The sequence below is a fragment of the Doryrhamphus excisus genome, chromosome 14 (genome assembly GCF_030265055.1).
Source record: "Doryrhamphus excisus isolate RoL2022-K1 chromosome 14, RoL_Dexc_1.0, whole genome shotgun sequence".
NCBI classification, from domain to species: Eukaryota; Metazoa; Chordata; class Actinopteri; order Syngnathiformes; family Syngnathidae; genus Doryrhamphus; species Doryrhamphus excisus.
In genome coordinates this window covers 20,382,597-20,402,592 of record NC_080479.1, presented here as the reverse complement: position 1 = coordinate 20,402,592, position 19,996 = coordinate 20,382,597, and the positions used below count along the sequence as shown (strand labels likewise).

The 19,996-nt window shown below is 51.7% G+C and overlaps 1 protein-coding gene across 3 annotated transcripts; it reads left to right on the top strand.

The window, feature by feature from the left end:
* Positions 1-136: 136 nt before the first annotated feature.
* On the top strand, positions 137-19,736 carry kmt2ba (lysine (K)-specific methyltransferase 2Ba). 3 transcript variants are annotated; one of them, XM_058046385.1, is made up of 36 exons: positions 137-687; positions 2,372-3,593; positions 4,277-4,443; positions 4,528-4,611; positions 4,873-5,023; positions 6,144-6,423; positions 6,797-6,858; positions 6,926-7,138; positions 7,215-7,327; positions 8,760-8,864; positions 8,944-9,057; positions 9,136-9,282; positions 9,355-9,447; positions 9,527-9,644; positions 9,716-9,829; positions 9,914-10,104; positions 10,177-10,278; positions 10,370-10,483; positions 10,555-10,631; positions 12,321-12,442; positions 12,513-12,589; positions 12,664-12,798; positions 12,978-13,136; positions 13,221-13,338; positions 13,464-13,542; positions 13,617-13,777; positions 13,868-14,020; positions 14,092-16,324; positions 16,702-16,800; positions 16,874-16,983; positions 17,052-17,177; positions 17,256-17,508; positions 17,594-17,701; positions 17,779-17,862; positions 17,928-18,057; positions 18,402-19,736. In XM_058046385.1, the coding sequence occupies exons 1-36, from the start codon at positions 379-381 to the stop codon at positions 18,675-18,677; spliced, it is 8,199 nt and encodes a 2,732-aa protein (XP_057902368.1). In that variant the 5' UTR covers positions 137-378; the 3' UTR covers positions 18,678-19,736. The 3 variants fall into 3 exon arrangements, with proteins under 3 accessions (XP_057902368.1, XP_057902369.1, XP_057902367.1); XM_058046386.1 differs by having other exon boundaries at positions 4,867-5,023; positions 6,189-6,423; XM_058046384.1 differs by having other exon boundaries at positions 4,867-5,023; positions 18,402-19,735.
* Positions 19,737-19,996: the final 260 nt, after the last annotated feature.

Below are 19,996 nucleotides of genomic sequence, written 5' to 3'. Positions count from 1 at the left end.
AACTATCAGATTAGACATGAATAGATACGCAAGACAGTGAGATGTAAGTGATTGATATGATGATATGATATGATAACATCGGTCCATACAAGTGATCATGAAACGGTTAATAAACAATTGGGTGCGTTTTCGGGGGAATGACAACCTGCGTGGGAGTTTGAACCTGAAATCCAAATGTTTCTATGTGGTGCTAGAATGAAACAACGTACGAGCTAAAGTCGCATTAGCAAAGCAAACAAGGCTGAGGAAGTTAGCTTTCCCATGATGCACCCGTCCTCCCTTCCTATCTCGCGCCTTCTGCCAGAAAGAGACGCGGTCCATCTTGCGTGTTCCGTCTTCGCTGCTGTTGCCCAGCGCGCTTCGTTGTGCTGAATAATAATGGCGGCGTCGGGAGGCGGATTATCGTCGCCCACCAGCGTCGCGGCTGCGATGAACGCTCAAACTGTCGCCCGGGCTCGCTTCCCGGGCAGGCCGTGTACGAGCCGCATCAGTCGGCTGAGGCCGGGGAAGCGAACCAAACGCGGAAGACTGAGCTCGGACGACGGGGAGACGTCGGACGCAGGGCCGAGGCCTGCAGACGCCGGCCTCCCGTTGAGCGAGGACCCGGCCTTGCTGCGCCTTCTCGGGGTGACGGAGAAGTACACGCGGCGGAGAGAGGCGGGCTTCGACTCCAGCCACAGCGAAGAGGTCACTATAACACACTCGTATCTGTAGAAATATCCTTGGCAGCGAATTGTATCCATTTAATGGCTTCTCTGGGACGTTTTGAAAAGAAATCATGGCGTCTCGAGTGTACTTGTTTATGAATTACAAAGATGGCTTTGATGTGTTAGCGTTAGCGTTAGCTTTAGCTTGAAGGTGTTTGGATACTTTTAGCGTGTATTGCACTTAATTGTTGCTGTATGTTTTGTAATGTTTATGTGCAAACGGGTGATGAGTATCTGTCCTGCTGGAGTACGCCAGGCAGAGATAGGCGGAAACTTTGGCGGCTAGTCGTTGTTGTGGCGGAAACTAGCGCCATGTTATTGATTTCTTTATTTCCATTCCCGTAGTGGAATAAAAGCCCAATTGGTTTATCTGCGTAATTATAACAGAATGAAAGCCTTCACGCTATCATAGTGGGCATTTTAATAACGTGACAACGTCATCTCCCACGTTGGAGCTGTCAGATGGCTACCGGATGTGCAACACAAGGGACCGCCTACATTATTTCATCATATTTTAAATCTACTCTTGGATACTTTATGATATGAAAATGTATGCAGACGACAGGTAGATTTGATGGGCACTATGAGACAGGTGTTGATAGAAATGATTGAGCTGTGCACTGCCTCTTCTCACTGGGGTCAGCGGTGAGCTGGAGCCTATCCCAGCTGGCTTTGGGCACCGATTGCCAGGCAATCACAGGACACACATAGACAAAGACTCCCGTACACGTTTGTGGATGATTCGTACCACTGGGACTGCAGCCATCAAATATTTTAACATTCTACTGGAAATTCCTTTGGTGGGTAACACAAGACAATAGAAGCCATATCATAACACAGCTCATACAGCACGTAGAGGAGCTGCATGTTGACAGTTCAGCAGCTCCAGTATTTATAAAAGTGGTGCATCTTCTCCAGGTGGGCTGTAGGTCACATGATGTCAGGATGTGACACACACACACACACACACATGCAGGCAGCTAGATTATAATGGATGGATTTGTGGATGTCAAATGTATGAAATGATTGTGGCGTCTTGCTATGTCCTCGATGCCCGCTATGGAGGAGTACTACACCGGGTTCAACTGGGGACATGCTTTATCCTAGTGTACATTTGGGTTGCGCTTTATTTTGAAAGGGAAAGCTCCTCCTCGGTGCATAGCCTGGGGACACCCTAGGGGTCCATTCTTTCTAGTCGTTCTTTGAATGCACGGAGCCAGCCGTTTAGCAACGTATTGTTTTTGAAATGCTTGCAATGGGCCTTTCCCACCAGGGGCGGTATTCAGTGCTGCATGCTACTCATGTGTCTCCTGTGGTCCCCCCCCCTTGGAGGAGTGCTCTTTCTAGAGATTGCTTATTGCCATCAGCTTTTTTAGCACTGCCATACTAGGAGGATGAACCGTGTCGGCTTCAGTAAATTCTTTCTCTAAAAAAAAAAAATGTAATCCTTGATGTTATTTGCGGGTGCATGAAAGCACTATACATATATATCCTTTTTTGGTGTTTTTTTCCCCATATTACTGAAACCCGGTGATCTAATTGAAGGAAATATAACCATATTATATGATTAAAAATGATTTAATCAGTTGCATTTTCTTCATGAAGTCACTTTTTTATAGTTTTTTTTAGAGGTTTGATATCACTCATGACTGTGTTTCCTTTAGGAAGAAGATTTTGATGGCTTTGGAGCCCCGAAAGGTCGTCAGCACAACAAAGTGAAGCCTCCCGAAGACCGTTGCCCTTCACCCAAACCTCTTCTTGGAAAAATACTCCCCAGAACTTCCCCCAAATCTACGTTGGTTGGGAAAATAGTACGAAGGACTCCCAAAGAAGAGGCTGCCAACAAAGGGAAAGGGCTAAAAGGCAAAGGGACACCAAAGGCGGGACATTCAGACGAGCACGCCCCAGGCAGCTTGAAGTCAGACGACAAAGCCGGGGCCGCACAGCAGGGTGACACACACGCCTCCAAGGTCAAAGTGGACCATGAGGTGTCGCAGGATGCCGTGCCGCCGAGGAAGCGTGGGAGGGGCTTTCCGCTCGGACACAACAGGCTGACCGTGTCGTCTTTGCAGCGACGCCACAGGAAGAGGAAGGGCATGGCTGCTTCCCCGGAAATTGGAGAGGAAGCCGGCGTGCTGAGCGGACAGGAAGCGGCGATGCCCCTGGAGGGGACGTCCCCGATGTCGTCGGAGCATCGCGCGCACAAGAGACACTCCCGCAAGTCTTTGTTTGGCTACAAAAGAAAGACGCCTAAAAACGCCTCCCCCGCCACCGCCAGCCCAAAGAGGACCAAACGTGCAAAGCATGTTTTTTACACCTATGTTACAGACCCCGCCCCCACCGCGCCGCCAGAAGCCGACCTCGGTTCCCTTTTTGACCGAGTCCAAGCCAACGCTGCTGTGACGACGGCGCGGTCCTCACGCGTCATCAAAACACCAAAGAGGTTCCTGGATGAGGGACTTGACTCTTTTCCGAGGGGCAATTTGTCCTCATGGCGGAAGAATCAACAGCGGGAGGACGAGAAGACCAGCACATCCTCCCATGAATCTGCTTGTGACATCGACACCATCTCTGCGGTGGACAGCCCCTCGGCTGTTGCTGCTAAGCTGACGCCGCCACCCGGTCACGGCACCAGTCACCTGGAGTTCTACAAGAACCTCAAGAGGCTCACCCTGAAGCTGGCGGAGAGGAGAGGCCAGTTCGTCCCTCAGCAGAGCGAGGGCACTCACTCCGCCGTTGTCAACCCGCCCGTCAAACGGCGGCGCAAGTCAAAACTCACCATGGAGGAGATGGACTCGCCTGGGGTGGTGAGAAAGCTGGCTGTGTCGCTTAGCGGCAACGTCAAGACGTCCTCCCAGACCTCGCAAGTGGACACGGACAAAAACGGTAAGCGTTATCTAATGTTAGGACACGCCTTTTCACCATACACCCAAGCCACAACATTAGGTACACTTGCATTTTAACCCCAAAAGTTAGTTGTTGACTGTCGATACTGATTTTAAAAACATTGGAGTAATGTCGTCTCTGTTGTCAGATGGACACGTTTGTTCCACAGATAATGGCGTCCTTCACTTGAATATGCAGAACACAGTCCGCCCTCACTCTATTGCAGGCGGAATATCGGCCTTTCACAAAGTAGTTGTTAATAAATGATGGCTGGGGGGGGGGGGTTCTCCTGCAGTGACCCGCTAGCCTGTGCAATGTGAGGTTGACATAGAATAACAGAAGTGTCAAAGTGACTATAGGGGTGTTATTTCACGTCTACGGGGCTCTAATGATGTTAAAACCTGTGCTCAGGTTTTCTCTGCTCTAAATGTGAAAATATTCAGTTGATTAATATTGACTTACCGCAGGCCAGGAACCAAATCATCTCGTTGAACGAGGGCTGACCTTCAGTTTTCTATTTGCTCACTGGATGATGCTACTATTTCCCATTGCAAGCGTGCAGCAAAACCTTTCACTATCTTTTGGCTGGCAGCTGAGATAAGTCGTGTGTGCGGCCATTGATGTAGTGTAATGATGTGTACACACGTCATACCTCCTAACCAGTCAAGTGTCTTGCCCTGCAGATGAAGCAGGAAGCGGAGCAGGAAGCGGGGAAGCTCGGCAGGCGGTGGAGGCCATTCCCAGCCATCGCGTTGGTCTCAGCGGAGCCAATAAGAGGATGCTGCACCTTCTGAAGAAAGCCAAAGTGCAGCTCATTAAGATCGATCAGCAGAAGCAGTTCAAGTTGCAGGTTTGAGTTGTGACAAGACTTGGATTTTGATGGCAGTGATGGCTTTTGGCTTCCAGCTTCTTGTGTTTGTGTGTGGATTCACAGCTGAGCTCCAGCCAGACCCACGTGACAGTGAGTCGGAGGAGGAAAAGGAGAGTCAACCTGTCTCCTAAACTTGGCACTTCTCAGGTAATTGTTAAGGTCATCATCTGACCTTTACTCCAGAGTACAGAAGGATGGGGGCAGAATAACAGGCCCCCATAAACATACATTTGCTGTCGTGCAGCCCAATAATAATTCACGCTAATTATAATTATTGACTATATGACTCATTTTTATTTCAAAACACTACAAACAGTTGTTGGTTTCAGAGTAATAGTGTAGCGAATGACACCTCCAAGCAGGTCTTGCTGTCAAGGTAATCCTCCTGTGCTGTGTCCACAGGAGCAGCCGCTACGGGGTCCCAGGATCAAGCATGTGTGCCGGGCGGCCGCGGTCGCGCTGGGCCAGCCCCGCGCCATGGTGCCAGACGACATCCCTCGCCTCAGCGCGCTGCCGCTCCACGAGAGGGAGGGGATCGCCCTGTCGCCCGCCGTAGAGGGTGCGCTCCACACACGCATGTTGATTTGAACATGTACTCCTAACTAGAACATTCCAGGTCACATGCAAAAGTATTGTTTTGTTGCACTTGTTTCAACTAAAGTAGCCTCTCTTGATCTCAACACCCAAATGAATCCACCCAGTAGACAAATAAGTGCAGGAACGAGGGCAGTTGAGAGGACAGTATTTTTGCAACATTGTTGGAAAAACTATTCATTCAGCACAAATGGCGTCACAAACCTGCTCAGTCAAGCGTACAAAATGCATAAATTCCCCCCAAACAAGATTGTTTTTGGTCCACATATAGCAGCTGCTGAGCCAAACCAAAAAGAAAACCTGCTTTGTTAGCTCAATGTAGTTGGAAGTCAATTATTTGCCAGCAAAAATATCTTTTGTCACACACAGATTAGCCACTGCTGTTGGAAAGCTTTACCCAACACTGGTCGAGTGAGCATCACTCAGTATGAGGTGAGAAAGTGCTGTTTGACCATTAGACTCGCTGCCCTGAAGTTTATTTCCAAGTAAAGCGCATTTAGGGACAAAAGTTGCAATATCCAGTATATGAATGACAAGTCCACCCCCCTCCCGTCCCAGGGTGGGTTGTGTGTACAGTATAGTATTCTTTGCATCTTCAAGCATGAGAGAGAGCTGGTGTGCAGTACTCGTCTGCAACCAGCAGAGGCGCTGTTGATTCATCGTCACTAGCTCGCAATGCAAACGATTTAGGACACAAGCAAATGAATTGACAAATATGTGGAAAGGTTACAAAATGAGTTTTTATTGACTCCACCCCCTTAGTTCTTATTTCTGTACTGTGGCATCGGGTTGTAGATGTCCTATATATATATATACACTATATCTTTAATGTAAGCCCATAGCAAGAAGCCCGGAGGAGTGATGGTATCTGCTCAAGTGGCCATATCTCGGTGTTTGATTCAACCAATCCAAATCTGATTTACAAAGCTAATTGTTTTGTAATACTTTTGTTATTGTAAAGAGCCTTTGTGGAAAAGCCGTATCCCCTGCGGGCCGTCTGTCATGGCTCCAGTTGAACAGCCCTGCTATTGAAGGTGGTGCACTGTGCGAGCTCCTACCCATCCTCTCCCCTCTCCTGCTTGCAGATGTTGCAGATGATGATGATGATGATGATGACATCTCTGATCAAGGCAGGGCTCAGTGGATTGTCTCTCAGGAACCCCTCCAGCGAAGGCGGCGGGGCAGGAGGCGGGGCCACAAGTTCAAAAAGAGGAAAGTACTGAGCCGGTACGCGCCCGGCGGTGTCCGCTCGCGCCGCTGCGGAAGGTGCAAAGGCTGCTTGGTCGACAGCGACTGCGCCAAGTGCATGAACTGCCGCGACAAGCCCAAGTTTGGGGGGCCCAACAAGAAGCGACAGTGTTGCATGTAAGTCGTGATGCAATGTAATACTTGCTTTTTGCATGTTTTTCCACCGTTTGTGTTGGCCTGATGTCCAGCACATTCTGTTAGCTAGCGCTAACGTAAGGGGGAGACGGACATATCGTTCAGCAATGCAGAAAGTAACCTGATATACTTTACAGTAGTCAGTTGGCACGTATGGCCGTATGGTACAGATTCCCTGTCCACAACGTGACTCCCTACGCAGCCGTTAGACAGTCAGGCCATGCTGCTGAGTGGTGAGATATTGTACCACGCCCCCCGTTCATCTGTGTGCCTCAATGCAAGCGTCTTTGACCTAGCCTAGCTTGACCGTGGAATCCAGCTGCACATTTTCCACAACGGCCTCTTCTGCCCTCAGATACAGGAGGTGTGCACGCATCGAGCAGGCAAAGACGGAGCGCATTGTCAAACAGTTCAAAGGTATGTTATGTAATTGTAATGTAACATCCGATTGAGTGTCCACTCAGCTCATAGTCCAATTTCCCAGTCCGGGCCAGGCGCATGTCTGCCCCCATGTCCAGCAGTGAGGATGCCAACTGGCAGAATGACTCGTACAAGCCCTCGCCCGTCACGCCCAATAAAATCCGGAAAGAGTCCCTGCGCAACATCACGCCACGCTCCTATTGGAACCTGCTCAAGTCCGAATCTGACGAGGAACAGGAAGAAGTGAAGAAGTTGTTCAAGGCGAGCAAGCCGGCCGGTAAGCGGTGCCTCTTTGTTTGTGTTGGTGTTCACAAACGCAACACTCCCTTAGGTCTGTTTGCCTTCTTTTTGAGATGCCCGCCCTCCAAGTGGACTCCTGGGATCACGGGACCACCCTCCCCAGGAGGCTGTGAAGCAACGTCGGCCATTCTCCAAAGCAGGTCCAGGCCGGCCAAGAGCTAATAAGGTAACGTTGCTCACATTGATAAGCCTCCTCCTTCTATTCAGTCCCTGGGATGAATTATTTGGAAAACTATTACTGCTCTAAAATGGATGTTTGATTGGCAGTCTAATTGCTCATTTCCAAGTAATTTTTCCCCCAGTTCTTCCTGTTCAGTTCTTTTCCCAATTTCAAGCTAATGTACTTTATTAGACTGAGATATTCTGGAAATATAATCACATGTTCACCAATATAATCACCTTGCGTTCTGCTTTTTCTGCTCTGTCTTTGTAGTAAACCCTTTACTTTGACTTGTTGTAAATGATGGGTGCTCAACTCTCTCATCGGTAGTTCTAGCACTGTCACTAGTCTACATCTAGTACATGCATTGTTATGGTTAGGATTTGTCACAACCTGCTATTTTATTTCCATTTTGCATTCAAGCTTTTGCTAATAACCTTGGCCTCTTAGGCCGCATCCGTAAGACTTCATGTCTACTTAGCGACTATCAATGTTTCTGCACAGGTATTGCCACCACCTTTCTTTCCCTTGTGGAGAATGTCAATTGATATGTCTAATCATTTTTTCATTGTCCAAAAGTTGTCCCGTTTCTAATATCTGGATGTGAAATCAAGCATGCATCTGTTTTCCTCTCCTGCTGCTAATTTATCCGCCTCACTTTTCCCTGGCTAGCATAACATTCCTGCTTCTCTGCTGCCGCTCTCCTCCGCTGCATGCGCCTCATTCAAGTGTTGGAACCTGTCTTGCTGGTTGGCTTAGGCAGTCCCCTCCTCCACAGGAACAGCAGAACCCGGAAGAGACGGAGCCCAGCGATACTTTCCCTCCTCCCGGCCCCCTTGGAACCCCGTTGCCCAAGCTGCAGCAGCAGCTCCAAATACGCTTATACCGCCTGCCTGATTCTTACCTGCGGTCACCCCAGTGTCGGGGCGGACACCTTGCGCACCCCCAGCCCGTAGCACAGACTAATGTTCCGAATGCATTGCTTGTTGTAACGTCCCCCACGCTGCCATCATCCCAACTTCTCTTAGCCTCTCATCTGCCTGAAACGCAGCCCCGCTCACTCCTTCAAACACAAGCCCCACCCAAGAGGCTTGCGTTGCGACTGTGGCGCTTGCCTCAGTCTGTGGTGCATGCCGCCTTGCAAAGAAGCGTGTCAGCATCCATTGTACCGCCTCCAGAATCGGCACCGCACAAGTTGATTTTTCAGGGGTGCACGCTGCCACAGCGGCGGCACATGGATGTTCTAACTAAGATTGCCCGGTCCAGCAAAGAGCAAGCGGTGGACGGAGCCGAGCCAGAAGGCCGTCGGCTTGCAGAGGCGCTGGATGGGACGCAAGCAAAGCAGGACGTTGGTCCTGAGGAGGAGGACGCTTCTGTGAAAAAGACGGTGCTGCGTAGGCCTGCAGGAACTGACGCACATTGTCTCCTTCATTCCCAGAATCCTTCTGAGTGCACGTCAGTGAACGCCCTCGCGGGTTTCACTAACGGTTTCCCGCAGAAGGGCTCAGTGCAGGACAAGAACAAGATCCGTGTGGATTTTAAGGTAGGCTGACATGCCTCGGACCTCTTGATGTTTGCCATTTATATTAGCCATTCATATTTGCCACATTTGTGCCCCTCAGGAGGACTGTGCCGTGCAGAATGTGTGGCTCATGGGCGGGCTCAGCATCCTCACGTCCGTCCCAACCACACCTCAGCCAGTATGCCTGCTCTGTGCCAGCAAGGGACGACATGATGTAAGCCTGGCGCTTCCCAAACACCCGGATTTGGATTTCACCGGACCTAACTGCTGCCCTCTTTGCCCCCCCCTCAAGATGATCTACTGCCAGATATGCTGCGAGCCCTTCCACAGCTTCTGCCTATCGACTGAGGAGCGCCCTCTGCAGGAGAACAAGGAGAACTGGTGCTGCAGGCGCTGCAAATTCTGCCACGTGTGTGGGCGTAGGAGCAAAATCTCAAAGGTGCCAAAGCTAGCTAGCCTCGTGGTGCTTTTTTTTGCACTGCATTCATGACTTATTTATTTCTCCTTTTAGCCTGTGTTGCAATGCAGAAGATGCCAAACATCCTACCATCCTTCCTGCCTGGGACCGACATACCCAAAGCCCATGAACTGCAGCCTGCCCTGGGTAATTACTGTCACTTCCACAACGAATCCTCCCTCAACATTCACACGTTCTCTTGGGGCTGTTTGTGTGTTTGGTGAAGGTCTGCATGACGTGTATCCGTTGTAAAAGCTGTGGCATTACTCCTGGAAAGTCATGGGAAATTGCCTGGAACCACGAAGAGAACTTCTGTCCCGATTGTGCCGTTCTCCACCAGAAAGGCGAGCCTTGTTGCGTAGCATGCCTTCCATCTCTAAAGCTAGGACTAATACATCCTGCGTCCTGTATGCAGGCCACTTCTGCCCGGTCTGCAACAAGTGTTACGATCACAGCAGCCGGCCCCCGCAGATGATTCAGTGTTCCAAATGTAGCCACTGGGTGCACCACGCATGCGAGGGGCTTTCGGGTGAGGACCTGTTTTATGGAAAAAGACATCACAATGACATCCAATGTGCCGTCACATCTTCATTTTCCTGGTTTGTCATTGCAGAGGAGCTCTACGGCCTGCTGTCCAGCCAAGCTGAAAGGGGGGGGTTCACTTGCTCCCCCTGCTGCCAGCATGTCAAAGAAAACAGCAGCTTGACGGAGCGTCTGCACAGCCGACTGCTGGTCGGCTTGGAGGAGGTTCTCACTGGCCTCCTCACCTCTAACACCAGCCAGCACCTCAGGCTCTGCAAAACGGTACACACAAAATGGATACTCCAGAAGTATTGATGGGAATCATTTGGACTTGCTCAAACTGCTGTTTTCCAGTGTCAGGAAAGGAAGGGGACGGATTGTAACGGGGAGCAGCCATCAGTGTGTGACCTACAAGCCATGCACACAAAGTTAAAAGGGGGCGGCTACTCTTCTATTGTGCGTATAATCATAACCAACATTAATGGTGATGAATAAATATATATATGTACTTACAATACTTACAATACCCCTTTATTCATCCACGCAGAAAGATTTCCATGCAGATATTGTCTCCGTCATGAGGACATGGCTGAAGGAGGAGGAGAACTCTCCCTTTGTGGCCGAGAGGCCAACCAGTCACGCGAGGGAGTACTACGTCAAAGTAATATTACCACACTATTCACATACTTTGGCTTATTTGTGTAGCAGCTGATCTGTTTGTTGTCGTGACAGCTAATGGTACAAGTATTCAGCTGGCTCCCTGGATACTACCAAAACAAGTTGAGCTCATTCTCTGAGCACACGCCAAGGTAACCTCGCACAGCGCCGGGGCAGTGTTCCAATCGCACACTTCCACTTAAACACGTTTACTATTTGTACTGCTACTTGGTGAGTACACATATATGCAACATGCTTAGCAGAAAAGACTCTTCCTCTTTCCTTCTCATGAGTTCTAACTTGCCGGCACTCCAGTTGAGGCTGGGTAACGCTACAGCCTAGGCGCCATGCCGGCCCAACCTCGTGGTGTTACAGCTGCTTGGTGTGGTGCTGGCAGTGTCTGCCTTGCAATTCTCTGCCACCACGCTAGGGGCAGTGTTTTCTTGAGTGAGCAACCCAGCTCTCCTGGAGGTTTTAAAGCAAAACCGAGCTATTTGGGCACAATCCTTATGTAATACATCAGGGGTCGGGAACCTTTTTGGCTAAGAGAGCCATGAAGGCCAGATATTTTAAAATGTGTATCTGTGAGAGCCATATACATTTTTTTAAACATTGAATGCAATAAAATGTGTGCATTTTTATGTAAGACCAACAGTTTTAGATATAATGGGCTCTAATTACGTAGACCAGGCACACTACCCCACGCCAAGGGGGTGTGGCCAGCACACTTTCGTGAGCAGCGCAGTGTCTAATAATAAATCTAATACTTGCTGCCATTAATGCAACTTCTGCTGCTGCATGGTTTTGAACCGTATTCAGTACACGTATTTCATTCTTTTGGCCATCTTCACCAGAAGGCTTGGTTCTGCAGCTTTAGCTAGGTGACTATTTGACTAAAGGAGGAAAGTTTACATTTACATGTTTTTTTGACATCTCAATGACCGAGGTAGACTACCGCATTACCCAGTAATAATCAAGTTTTGGTGTTTGACCTGGAAAATATCATCAGGAAAGATAGATATGGTCGGCCGTATTGCAGTAGAAAATAGATGGACGAATTAAAATGCATAAGAAAGTTGTTGATTTTGAATATTATTTTTAACAGTGATTTCTGTGATGGTTTACTTTAAAATGTTAGCAAAAATACATTTTTATTGTGGTAAGAAATGCTTGAGAGCCAGATAGTGTCATCAAAAGAGCCCTACCTGGCTCCCGAGCCATAGGTTCCCTACCTCTGTAATACATGAACACCCGTCTTCCTCTTTTGTGTGCGTTCTCAAGATACACCAAAGAGGCAGCAAAGAATGCACGTGATAAGACTCATGCATGCCGCCAAGAAAGCCTTCTGCACTATTAACCAAGCTGTTTATAATTATTGTTATAAAGATGAACTACTTGACTGGCTTTATGAGACCCCGCCACACCACACCACCTAGCTACCAGCCTGCTAGCAGCGAGCTTCCCCACACATTTTGCCACTTTGCCACCACCTTCACAATGCCTGGGCTCATCACGGGAAGCTAAAGCTACATATAGGAGGTGCCGCCACTGCAGCCGGGTGTAGCGCTACTTTCTATGTTGCCATGTGAAATCGGCGCACCTAACACAGTAAAGATAGACGCGTGTTTGTGTTTCACATAAGGATTGTCGATACAAAAAGTAGTTTTCCTTGAATAAGCTTTAGGTCTTCCTACCTGCTGCTGGACATGTTGAGTTGTGAACATGTGACGGATTTCAGTGTGCGTGGACGTGCGCATTTTGGAACACAGCCTACGTACATAATATGTAATGTAATGACGACTTGCTCTGGTGTCTGACTCGGCTCATCCTTGGCTCTCCAGTGGCATGTTCCCCGAGGCCGTCCTCCCCCCTTCGAAGGAGCACAGCTATGCACAGTGGACCAAGAGGACGTGCCAGCCGAGGGAATGCAGAGGGCCGCAGGCAGGGAAGGCCGACCCGCCAGGTAACACGGTACTCCGCTGTTACGTCTTTGCTTGTTTCACTATGACAAATGCTCCAACCTTTCCATGCAGGTGTGAAGAACGACTGGGAGAGCAAAGATGGCCGGCAGTGTGCCTTGTGCCAACAGTACGGTGACTCGGCTCCCAGGGTGCGTTTACGCTGCTTTTCCACTTAGGCTGGTGTCGACCTCCTATGCTCATCATCTCCCTCCATTGGCTACAGGAAGGAGGCAGACTGTTGTACATGGGCCAGAATGAGTGGGCCCACATTAACTGCTGTCTTTGGTCTGCTGAAGTTTATGAGCGCAACGGGGCTCTTTTCCAAGTCCACACTGCCGTTTCCAGGGGCCGCCACTTGGTAAGGGAGGCTCCCGTATTAGCCCATTTGCCACCTATTTGAAATAGTGTCAGCAGGTTACGTTACACTCCCATTTCATAGGCTAGTATGCTTGGTATGCTGCTCATGAACGCATCTTACCTACCGTCAGAACGTCATCATTTCAGCTGCACAATACAGCCTCTTGATATTGTTTCCAGCGTTGTGATGGTTGTGGGCAGTCGGGGGCCACGGTGGGGTGCTGCCTTTCCACCTGCCAAAGTAATTTCCACTTCATGTGCGCTCGAGCCCAAGACTGCGTGTTCCAGGAGGACAGGAAGGTGTACTGCTTTAAGCACAGAGACCTCGTCAGCGTGGAGGTGGGTGGTGCTGTCCTGCCCGTGAATGCAGTTCAAATGTTTTTATCCGTAGCCACCTGCTCATGGTTTGCCAAATGCTTTCAGATGGTGTCTGGGCAAGGATTTGAAGTCCCTCGACGGGTCTATGTGGACTTTGAAGGCATCACTCTCAAGCGAAGGTTCCTCACAGGACTTGAGCCCGAATCTATAAATATGACCATTGGTATGCATACCTGGACTTTGTTGTGATACTCTTACAGCTCAGTCATTAACAGAGCTGGTTGCTTGGGCGGGGGGGCAAGCGTTTATCAGACTGATCCCAGTAAAAATGTTCCTTCTGTTTTGAAGGGTCCCTGCAGATTCAGAAACTCGGCGTGTTGACGGAGCTGTCATCAAATGGACGGATGTTATATCCTGTTGGATACATGTACGCAATGGCCTTCATTACACGCCATGCAAGCAGTTCTGTATGTCCCACACCGACGCATGCTCTCTGTCTAGATGTTCTCGCTTGTACTGGAGCACCGTGGATCCGCGCAGACGGTGCAGGTACACCTGCAAGGTGACAGAAGTCAGCACGCCGCTACCTGGTGAGGAACCGGATCTAAAGTGCGATCAGGGGGAGAATCACACCATCGTCCACAGCCCCAACTTCTACGAAGGTGAGAGTATTGACTTGAATCTTGGGAATCAGCAAATAAGGCGGGAAGACGGAATAGATTTTGTTGTATTCATTTTTTTCTCTGATGCAGAGACTCCCGACAGTTTCAGCACCTCATCCAGTCCACTGACCTCGTCTACGCCGTCGCCCAACTCCAAACACAACACACCTGCATCCAAACACCCCGGCTACTCGCAGACCAGGAGACCAGCAGGAGGATCATCGCGACCCCTCCCATCTCCAGGTGAAGGACACGTAAGCTGAGTCATGTGTTTTAGAAACGTGCCAGACTGACTCTGAAGTCCTGATTGTCAGGTTCGGCCTCTTCCAAACTGCATCCAATCCTCACCCTGCGTGACCTGGACAGCACTCAGCGTCGCCGAAGGCCGTCGGCAAGGAGCCGCTGCAGCTCCTCCCCGACTGACAGCGACCCCTCTGGCCCCATGACCCTGCGTTCGGGCGGAACCGTCCACTCCCGATGCGCCCTGTTTAGCTCCCCTCCCAGATCCTCAAACGTGCCACCGGCCTCTCCTCCCCTGTCGCGACAAAGCTCGCTCTCCCCAGTTTGGAGCTCCCCGCCGCGATCCATTTCCGCAGTGTTGCCCCCTCTCCACATGTCCCCAAGAGGGAGGCACGCCTTTAAGATAACCACTCTGGTGTCTGCTGAGGTTCCTCAAGACTTCTTGGCGTCATCCGAGGCGGAGGATGCCGCCGTGGCGACGGCCAACGGGATCTCGCTCGCTCCTGACAACACGGAGGAAGTGGCGCATCTGATGACACAGGAACTGCCCTACTCCGTGTTTGACACCGACACCGACGTGGCGGTGGCCTCTGTGCTGAACGCCAAGCTGGAGTTTGACGAGACTCTGCTCACTGATAACCTGGTATTGAACTGTGGCGCACCGGAGGGGCGGCTGGATTTGGGCATGCAGGGCGTGGAGGTGCAGGAGAAGAGCCAGGTGGACTCGGAAGACGACGATTCTGCCCACCACATCACACTCACCCGCACCGTGGTGTGCGACGCCGCCGGCAGCGCACAGCCTTCCACACTGCCCTCAACACACTCCATTCCCCAGCTCGACGGGGCGGACGACGGCTCCGAGAGCGACCAGAGCCAGGAGGCGAGCGACCACGAAGGTCCACACGGTGAAAGCTCTCACAACCACGACAACCCCAACACGCCCACGAAGCAGCTGGCGGTTGCGCTCCAGAGGCTGGAGTCTTTTTATGAGGCGTCAACGTCGCAACACGGCGCCAGCGAGGCGGGCGACTTCCAGCAAGATCCATCACTGCCGGTTTTTCTCGACGCTTTGGATCCGTACATGTCTGTTCAAAGCGAGGAGGTTCTGTTGGACAACGAAACGCCGGCCAAGGACTCCGCCACTCACGCCAAAGCTGACCATGACGACGCCTCATCCATAGACTCCACCGAGGGCTTTAAAGATGACGCAAAAGATCCAGACTACACCCCCAAACCTACAAGCCCGCCACAGGTGAAAAAACTCCTCAAGAAAGTACGCCACACTCCGAGCTTCAAGTACGTGCTGCCAAAGCAGTACGTCTCCCCTCAAACTCACAAAATCAAAGTCATCTTGCCCGCTCAGCCAGCACGGCTTGCGGGCGGCACCCCCATGGACGTGACTGCTGCGCCTTGTACGGTCACGGCCCCCGTCGTGTTGAACGGCGTCAGTGCTTTAAATGTCCCGCCTGGTGCCCCGCGGGGGAAAACCATCGCCATCCGTTTGGACAACTCGAAGCCTGCAGTGCCGCAGCAAGCACAGCTGGTCGGCCCCGCCCAGGCCGCCCATGCAAGTCCTCCATCAAGCCCCCAGGTCCTGCTGGTCAACCGGCAGGGTCAGATCCTGCTCAAAGACTCCAGAACCAACACCTATCAGACGCTCAGTTCCAATTCTCCCACCTACAGCAAGATCAGTCAGATTGCCAAGATGCTCCACAGTCGCAACTCCTTGCAGCGATTGGCCCCCCGTGGGGCCGACAAGCCTTGCACCAGCAGCCAGCCTACAAACGCCCCCCCTGCTGGAAACCACGCACCGCCAGCCGACAAAAAGGCCAATAAAGTCGTCTACAAGGTGGTGCCCATGAAACGCATTACTAACCTGAGCTCCCCCGCCCCGGTCCTCGTCACCATGCACCCTGATCCTGACCCCAGTCCCGCCTCATCCCCCGTCGCATTGCACCCTGGTCCTGGTCCTGGTCCTGGTCCTGACCCCAGTCCCGCCGTGGCTGTGTCTGACATCCCCAGCCAGATGATCATCAACAAAGTGATGGCCTCCCATCGTGACCCTCTGAGGACAAAGCCCATCATCTTGTCCAACACCAAACGTGCGAGGGCCAAGCGCCTCCGAGCGCTCTTCCAGGAACACACATATCAGTCTGCACAGTGTCCAAGTGACAGCCTGCAGGCAACACCTGCACCCCCGCGCCACGTCAAGCGCACCTCCTCCGAAAAGACTTCCAGGAAGAAATCCAAGATGGACTTTCTGAGCGAGCCGTCCACGCCACCTGAAGCTGAGCATCAGGATTCCAGGTATGTGACGTTTTGATTTATGTTGAGACTTCCAATATTATGGTATTCCCCCACGTTTGGGGTCCCATAATCGGGTATTGATGGTGTGCCAAGGCGTACACGCACCACGGTAATGGACGCCATGTATGACATGCAGGGTCATAGATGGCGTATGCGTACAACACGGTAAGATGGAGGAGTAGGGCGGCAGGAAACGACACTGGCAGCACTAGCATGTTAGTAGCAGGTTAGCTTGTTTGCCGTGTAAATATTGACACATGTAGCTAACGGGGCTGAACTCGGGTTTAAGGCGGCTAAACGTGCCGGTATATTTTCTATCCACCTGTTGGTGTTAACAGTGCCACGTGAATGTTTGAGCCCCTGTGTTCCCTGTGTAGTGCCCCCCCCCTGAAAGAGCTTCCTGATCTCAACAAGGAGAATTCAACCGAGGACCAGTTCCCGAGGATTAGCGCTCCGACGCCTCCGCCGTCTTCCAGGTCAGTTGAGCTGAAAGCCGCTGTGATGTTTGCCTCCATGAGTCGCAGGCCTGTGATTGGTCCGTTTCCTCAGACATTCTCAGTTCGATGCTGGATCCGCTCCCGCAGCAGCGACTCAGGTCATGGCGCACAAGTGGGTCAGTGCTCGCCACGGCAGCCTGTCGGAATGGGACCCTGTTGCAGGTACGTCCTGGCAATCGGTGCTCCTCTTTGCAGCACCAAATGTAAATGAAACCTGTTGACCTCGCTAGGTGGTAGTTCAGAGGACGAGGCTCCTTCGCCCAAAGCCAAAAGGAGCACGTACGTGAACCAGCCTCACCTGCGCTTTGAGATCACCAGCGACGACGGCTTCAGCGTGAAAGCCAACAGCATGGAGGGTGAGAGGGGGCCCCGGTACTTCGGTTGCACCAAAGCGCCAATTCTATGTCAAAGTACCTGACTGGTCACCCTCGCAGTGGCTTGGCGTGCCGTCATCGAGGGCGTCCTGGATGCACGGGCGGACTTCCGCATGAAGCAGCTGCCCCTGGGCGTCATGTGCGGGCCGCGGGTGCTGGGCGTGGTCCACGACGCCGTCATCTTCCTGCTGGAGCAGCTTCAGGGCGCCGCCCATTGCAAGAGCCACCGCTTCCGATTCCACCGCTGCGACGACATCGAGGAGGAGCTTCCCCTCAACCCGAGCGGCTGCGCCCGCACCGAAGTCTACACGCGGTGCGCTGCCCTGGAAAAGACGCAGATGATGCCCAGCTTGCCTTTTGCATCTCACGGGACTTTCTTTTCCTCTCTGTGTGATTAGGAAAGCCACCTTCGACATGTTCAACTTCCTGGCGTCGCAGCACAGAGCGCTCCCTGACCCCAGCCCCTTTGATGAAGAGGAGGATGAGTTCCCGCTTAAGTCGTCCAGGTCAGATGCTAGCTTGATGCAACACACGATGCTAGCTTGACTGTAGAGCTGGTGTTGATGTTTTGGGTCGCCAATAGGCGGGCCACCAGCAGTGAACTTCCCATGGCCATGAGATTCCGACACCTGGAGAAAACCTCCAAAGAAGCAGTTGGCGTGTACAGGTACTACGAGCGCACGCTTGGCCCGGAAGGAAGAACGCTTCTGTATCCATGTTGGGTTTTGGCAGGTCTCTCATTCATGGCCGAGGGCTTTTCTGCAAGAGGAACATAGAAGCAGGAGAGATGGTGATCGAGTACGCCGGCACCGTCATCCGCTCTGTGCTGACGGATAAGCGGGAGAAATACTACGACGGCAAAGTGAGTACTTTCATTCACACTACGTTTTTTTAACCGGTTCACTTTCAGCCTGAAGAATCATTTGGAGTGCATGAGAAAGTGGAAAGGACCGCTCGCTCGTTTATTAACTCTGATATTGCATAACACGCTCGCAACACAATCGGCTAGCATCGATAGATGGGCCGCTTTCTAGCGCACGCAGAGGTCGATACAGTCATTGATGGAGCGATGCAACATCTCCGCTGGATCCTGAGTCTCTGAACTCATCCAGAGTTCTTGGGGTCCTGAGTTGTGATGACGATGGTGGCTTCGTATGTGGAATGAGAGGTGATGTCAGGATACTAACCGCCCCCCCACCCCCACAGGGCATCGGCTGCTACATGTTCCGCATCGACGACTTTGACGTGGTGGACGCCACCATGCAGGGCAACGCGGGGCGCTTCATCAACCACTCGTGCGAGCCCAACTGCTACTCGCGCGTCATCAACGTGGACGGCCGCAAGCACATCGTCATCTTCGCCCTGCGCAAGATCTACCGCGGCGAGGAGCTGACGTACGACTACAAGTTCCCCATCGAGGACGACGAGAGCAAGCTGCGTTGCAACTGCGGGACGCGGCGCTGCCGCCGCTTCCTCAATTGAAGCTTGAAGGTACGCTTGACGTCGTAACCCCCCGTCTCCCATGAAGACCGGGGCTGTCTTCTCCCCGACAGACGCCACTCCTGATTGACATCCACGCTTCCTGTCACGGGGGCGAGGTCACGGGTGATATTTATTTAGCGTGCGAGCACACCTTCCTTTCTCCTTTTTCCTTCCTCGTGAAGGTGCTGGTGACATTGAAAGTCCCCAAAGGCCGTGACCTGACCCCCCACCCTCCCCCCCACTGGGTCCTGTCAGCCCGCTTGGCCTTGAAAGGAGGAATACGTTGTATCACAAAAACACCCCCCTCCTCAAAATCCCACCTGGCAGACCACGCAACTAGACCGCCCATGTAGACCACGCAACTAGACCGCCCATGTAGACCACGCAACTAGACCGCCCATGTAGACCACGCAACTAGACCGCCCATGTAGACCACGCAACTAGACCGGCCATGTAGACCACGCAACTAGACCGGCCAACTAGACCGCCCATGGAGAAGCCAAATTCTCAACTCAAGCCCCAACGGCTAACCACAACTCCAAAGCTAGGCTGATGTACCGGGGGTGGGGGGGGGGTGGGGGGTACTGCAAGTCACCATTGATGCACTACACTGTTGATGGGAATGTCCCTTTAATAAGCCATTTCACTTTTCCAGTGCATTATTATTTAGCCCCCCCACTCCAAACGCTTTTATCCCCCCGTCAGCGCCTGGTCGTTGTTTTAACATGTGGAAGTTGGGGGGGGGTCGGGGTGGGGGGGTCCTTGTCTCATGATGAGCTACTGACTCTCCATCCAAATCCTGGATCTGTTTGTATAGCTGACCAATAAACGTGTACATAAGGACACACCTTTGTTTGCATGTGTGGAGACCCCGCCCCTCCCCACCCCCCCATGTGTGCTCTACCTCAACAGAACATGTAGAAGATGTAGAGGATGTAGAAGCGGCTCCATTGTGGTTCTTAACAAGGTCTTGTTTACCAGTAGAGTCGGTACCAAGTACTTGATGTCCAAACAGCTTTCACCTTCATGCGTCATGCCCCCCCCCCCCCCCCCCCCCCCAACACCCCCGTTCCTGCATTGTACATAGTTGTATAAAAGGCTTTCAAAACCTGGTCAATATTTTTCTACCTGTTTGGTTGTTTTTATTTAAGTTGAATAAACTTTTCCAAGTTCCCAATTGACAATGTAGCGTGGTGTGTTCTTCCTGGAGACCCCCACCCCCCAGCTGTGGAAACCTGGTAAAGGTTTGACTGTTGCATAACACGGTCCCACGAGGACGCTTTTCATATCACTCAAGGTCTCCTTGGCCGTATGCTGGC

Excerpts from the sequence above, each read along its gene's own strand:
- kmt2ba (XM_058046384.1), top strand. The coding sequence starts at position 379 with ATGGCGGCGTCGGGAGGCGGATTATCGTCGCCCACCAGCGTCGCGGCT. Across the intron at positions 6,424-6,796 it reads AAGAAGCGACAGTGTTGCAT|ATACAGGAGGTGTGCACGCA; the intron begins GTAAGTCGTGAT and ends TTCTGCCCTCAG. Across the intron at positions 13,339-13,463 it reads ATCTATAAATATGACCATTG|GGTCCCTGCAGATTCAGAAA; the intron begins GTATGCATACCT and ends TCTGTTTTGAAG.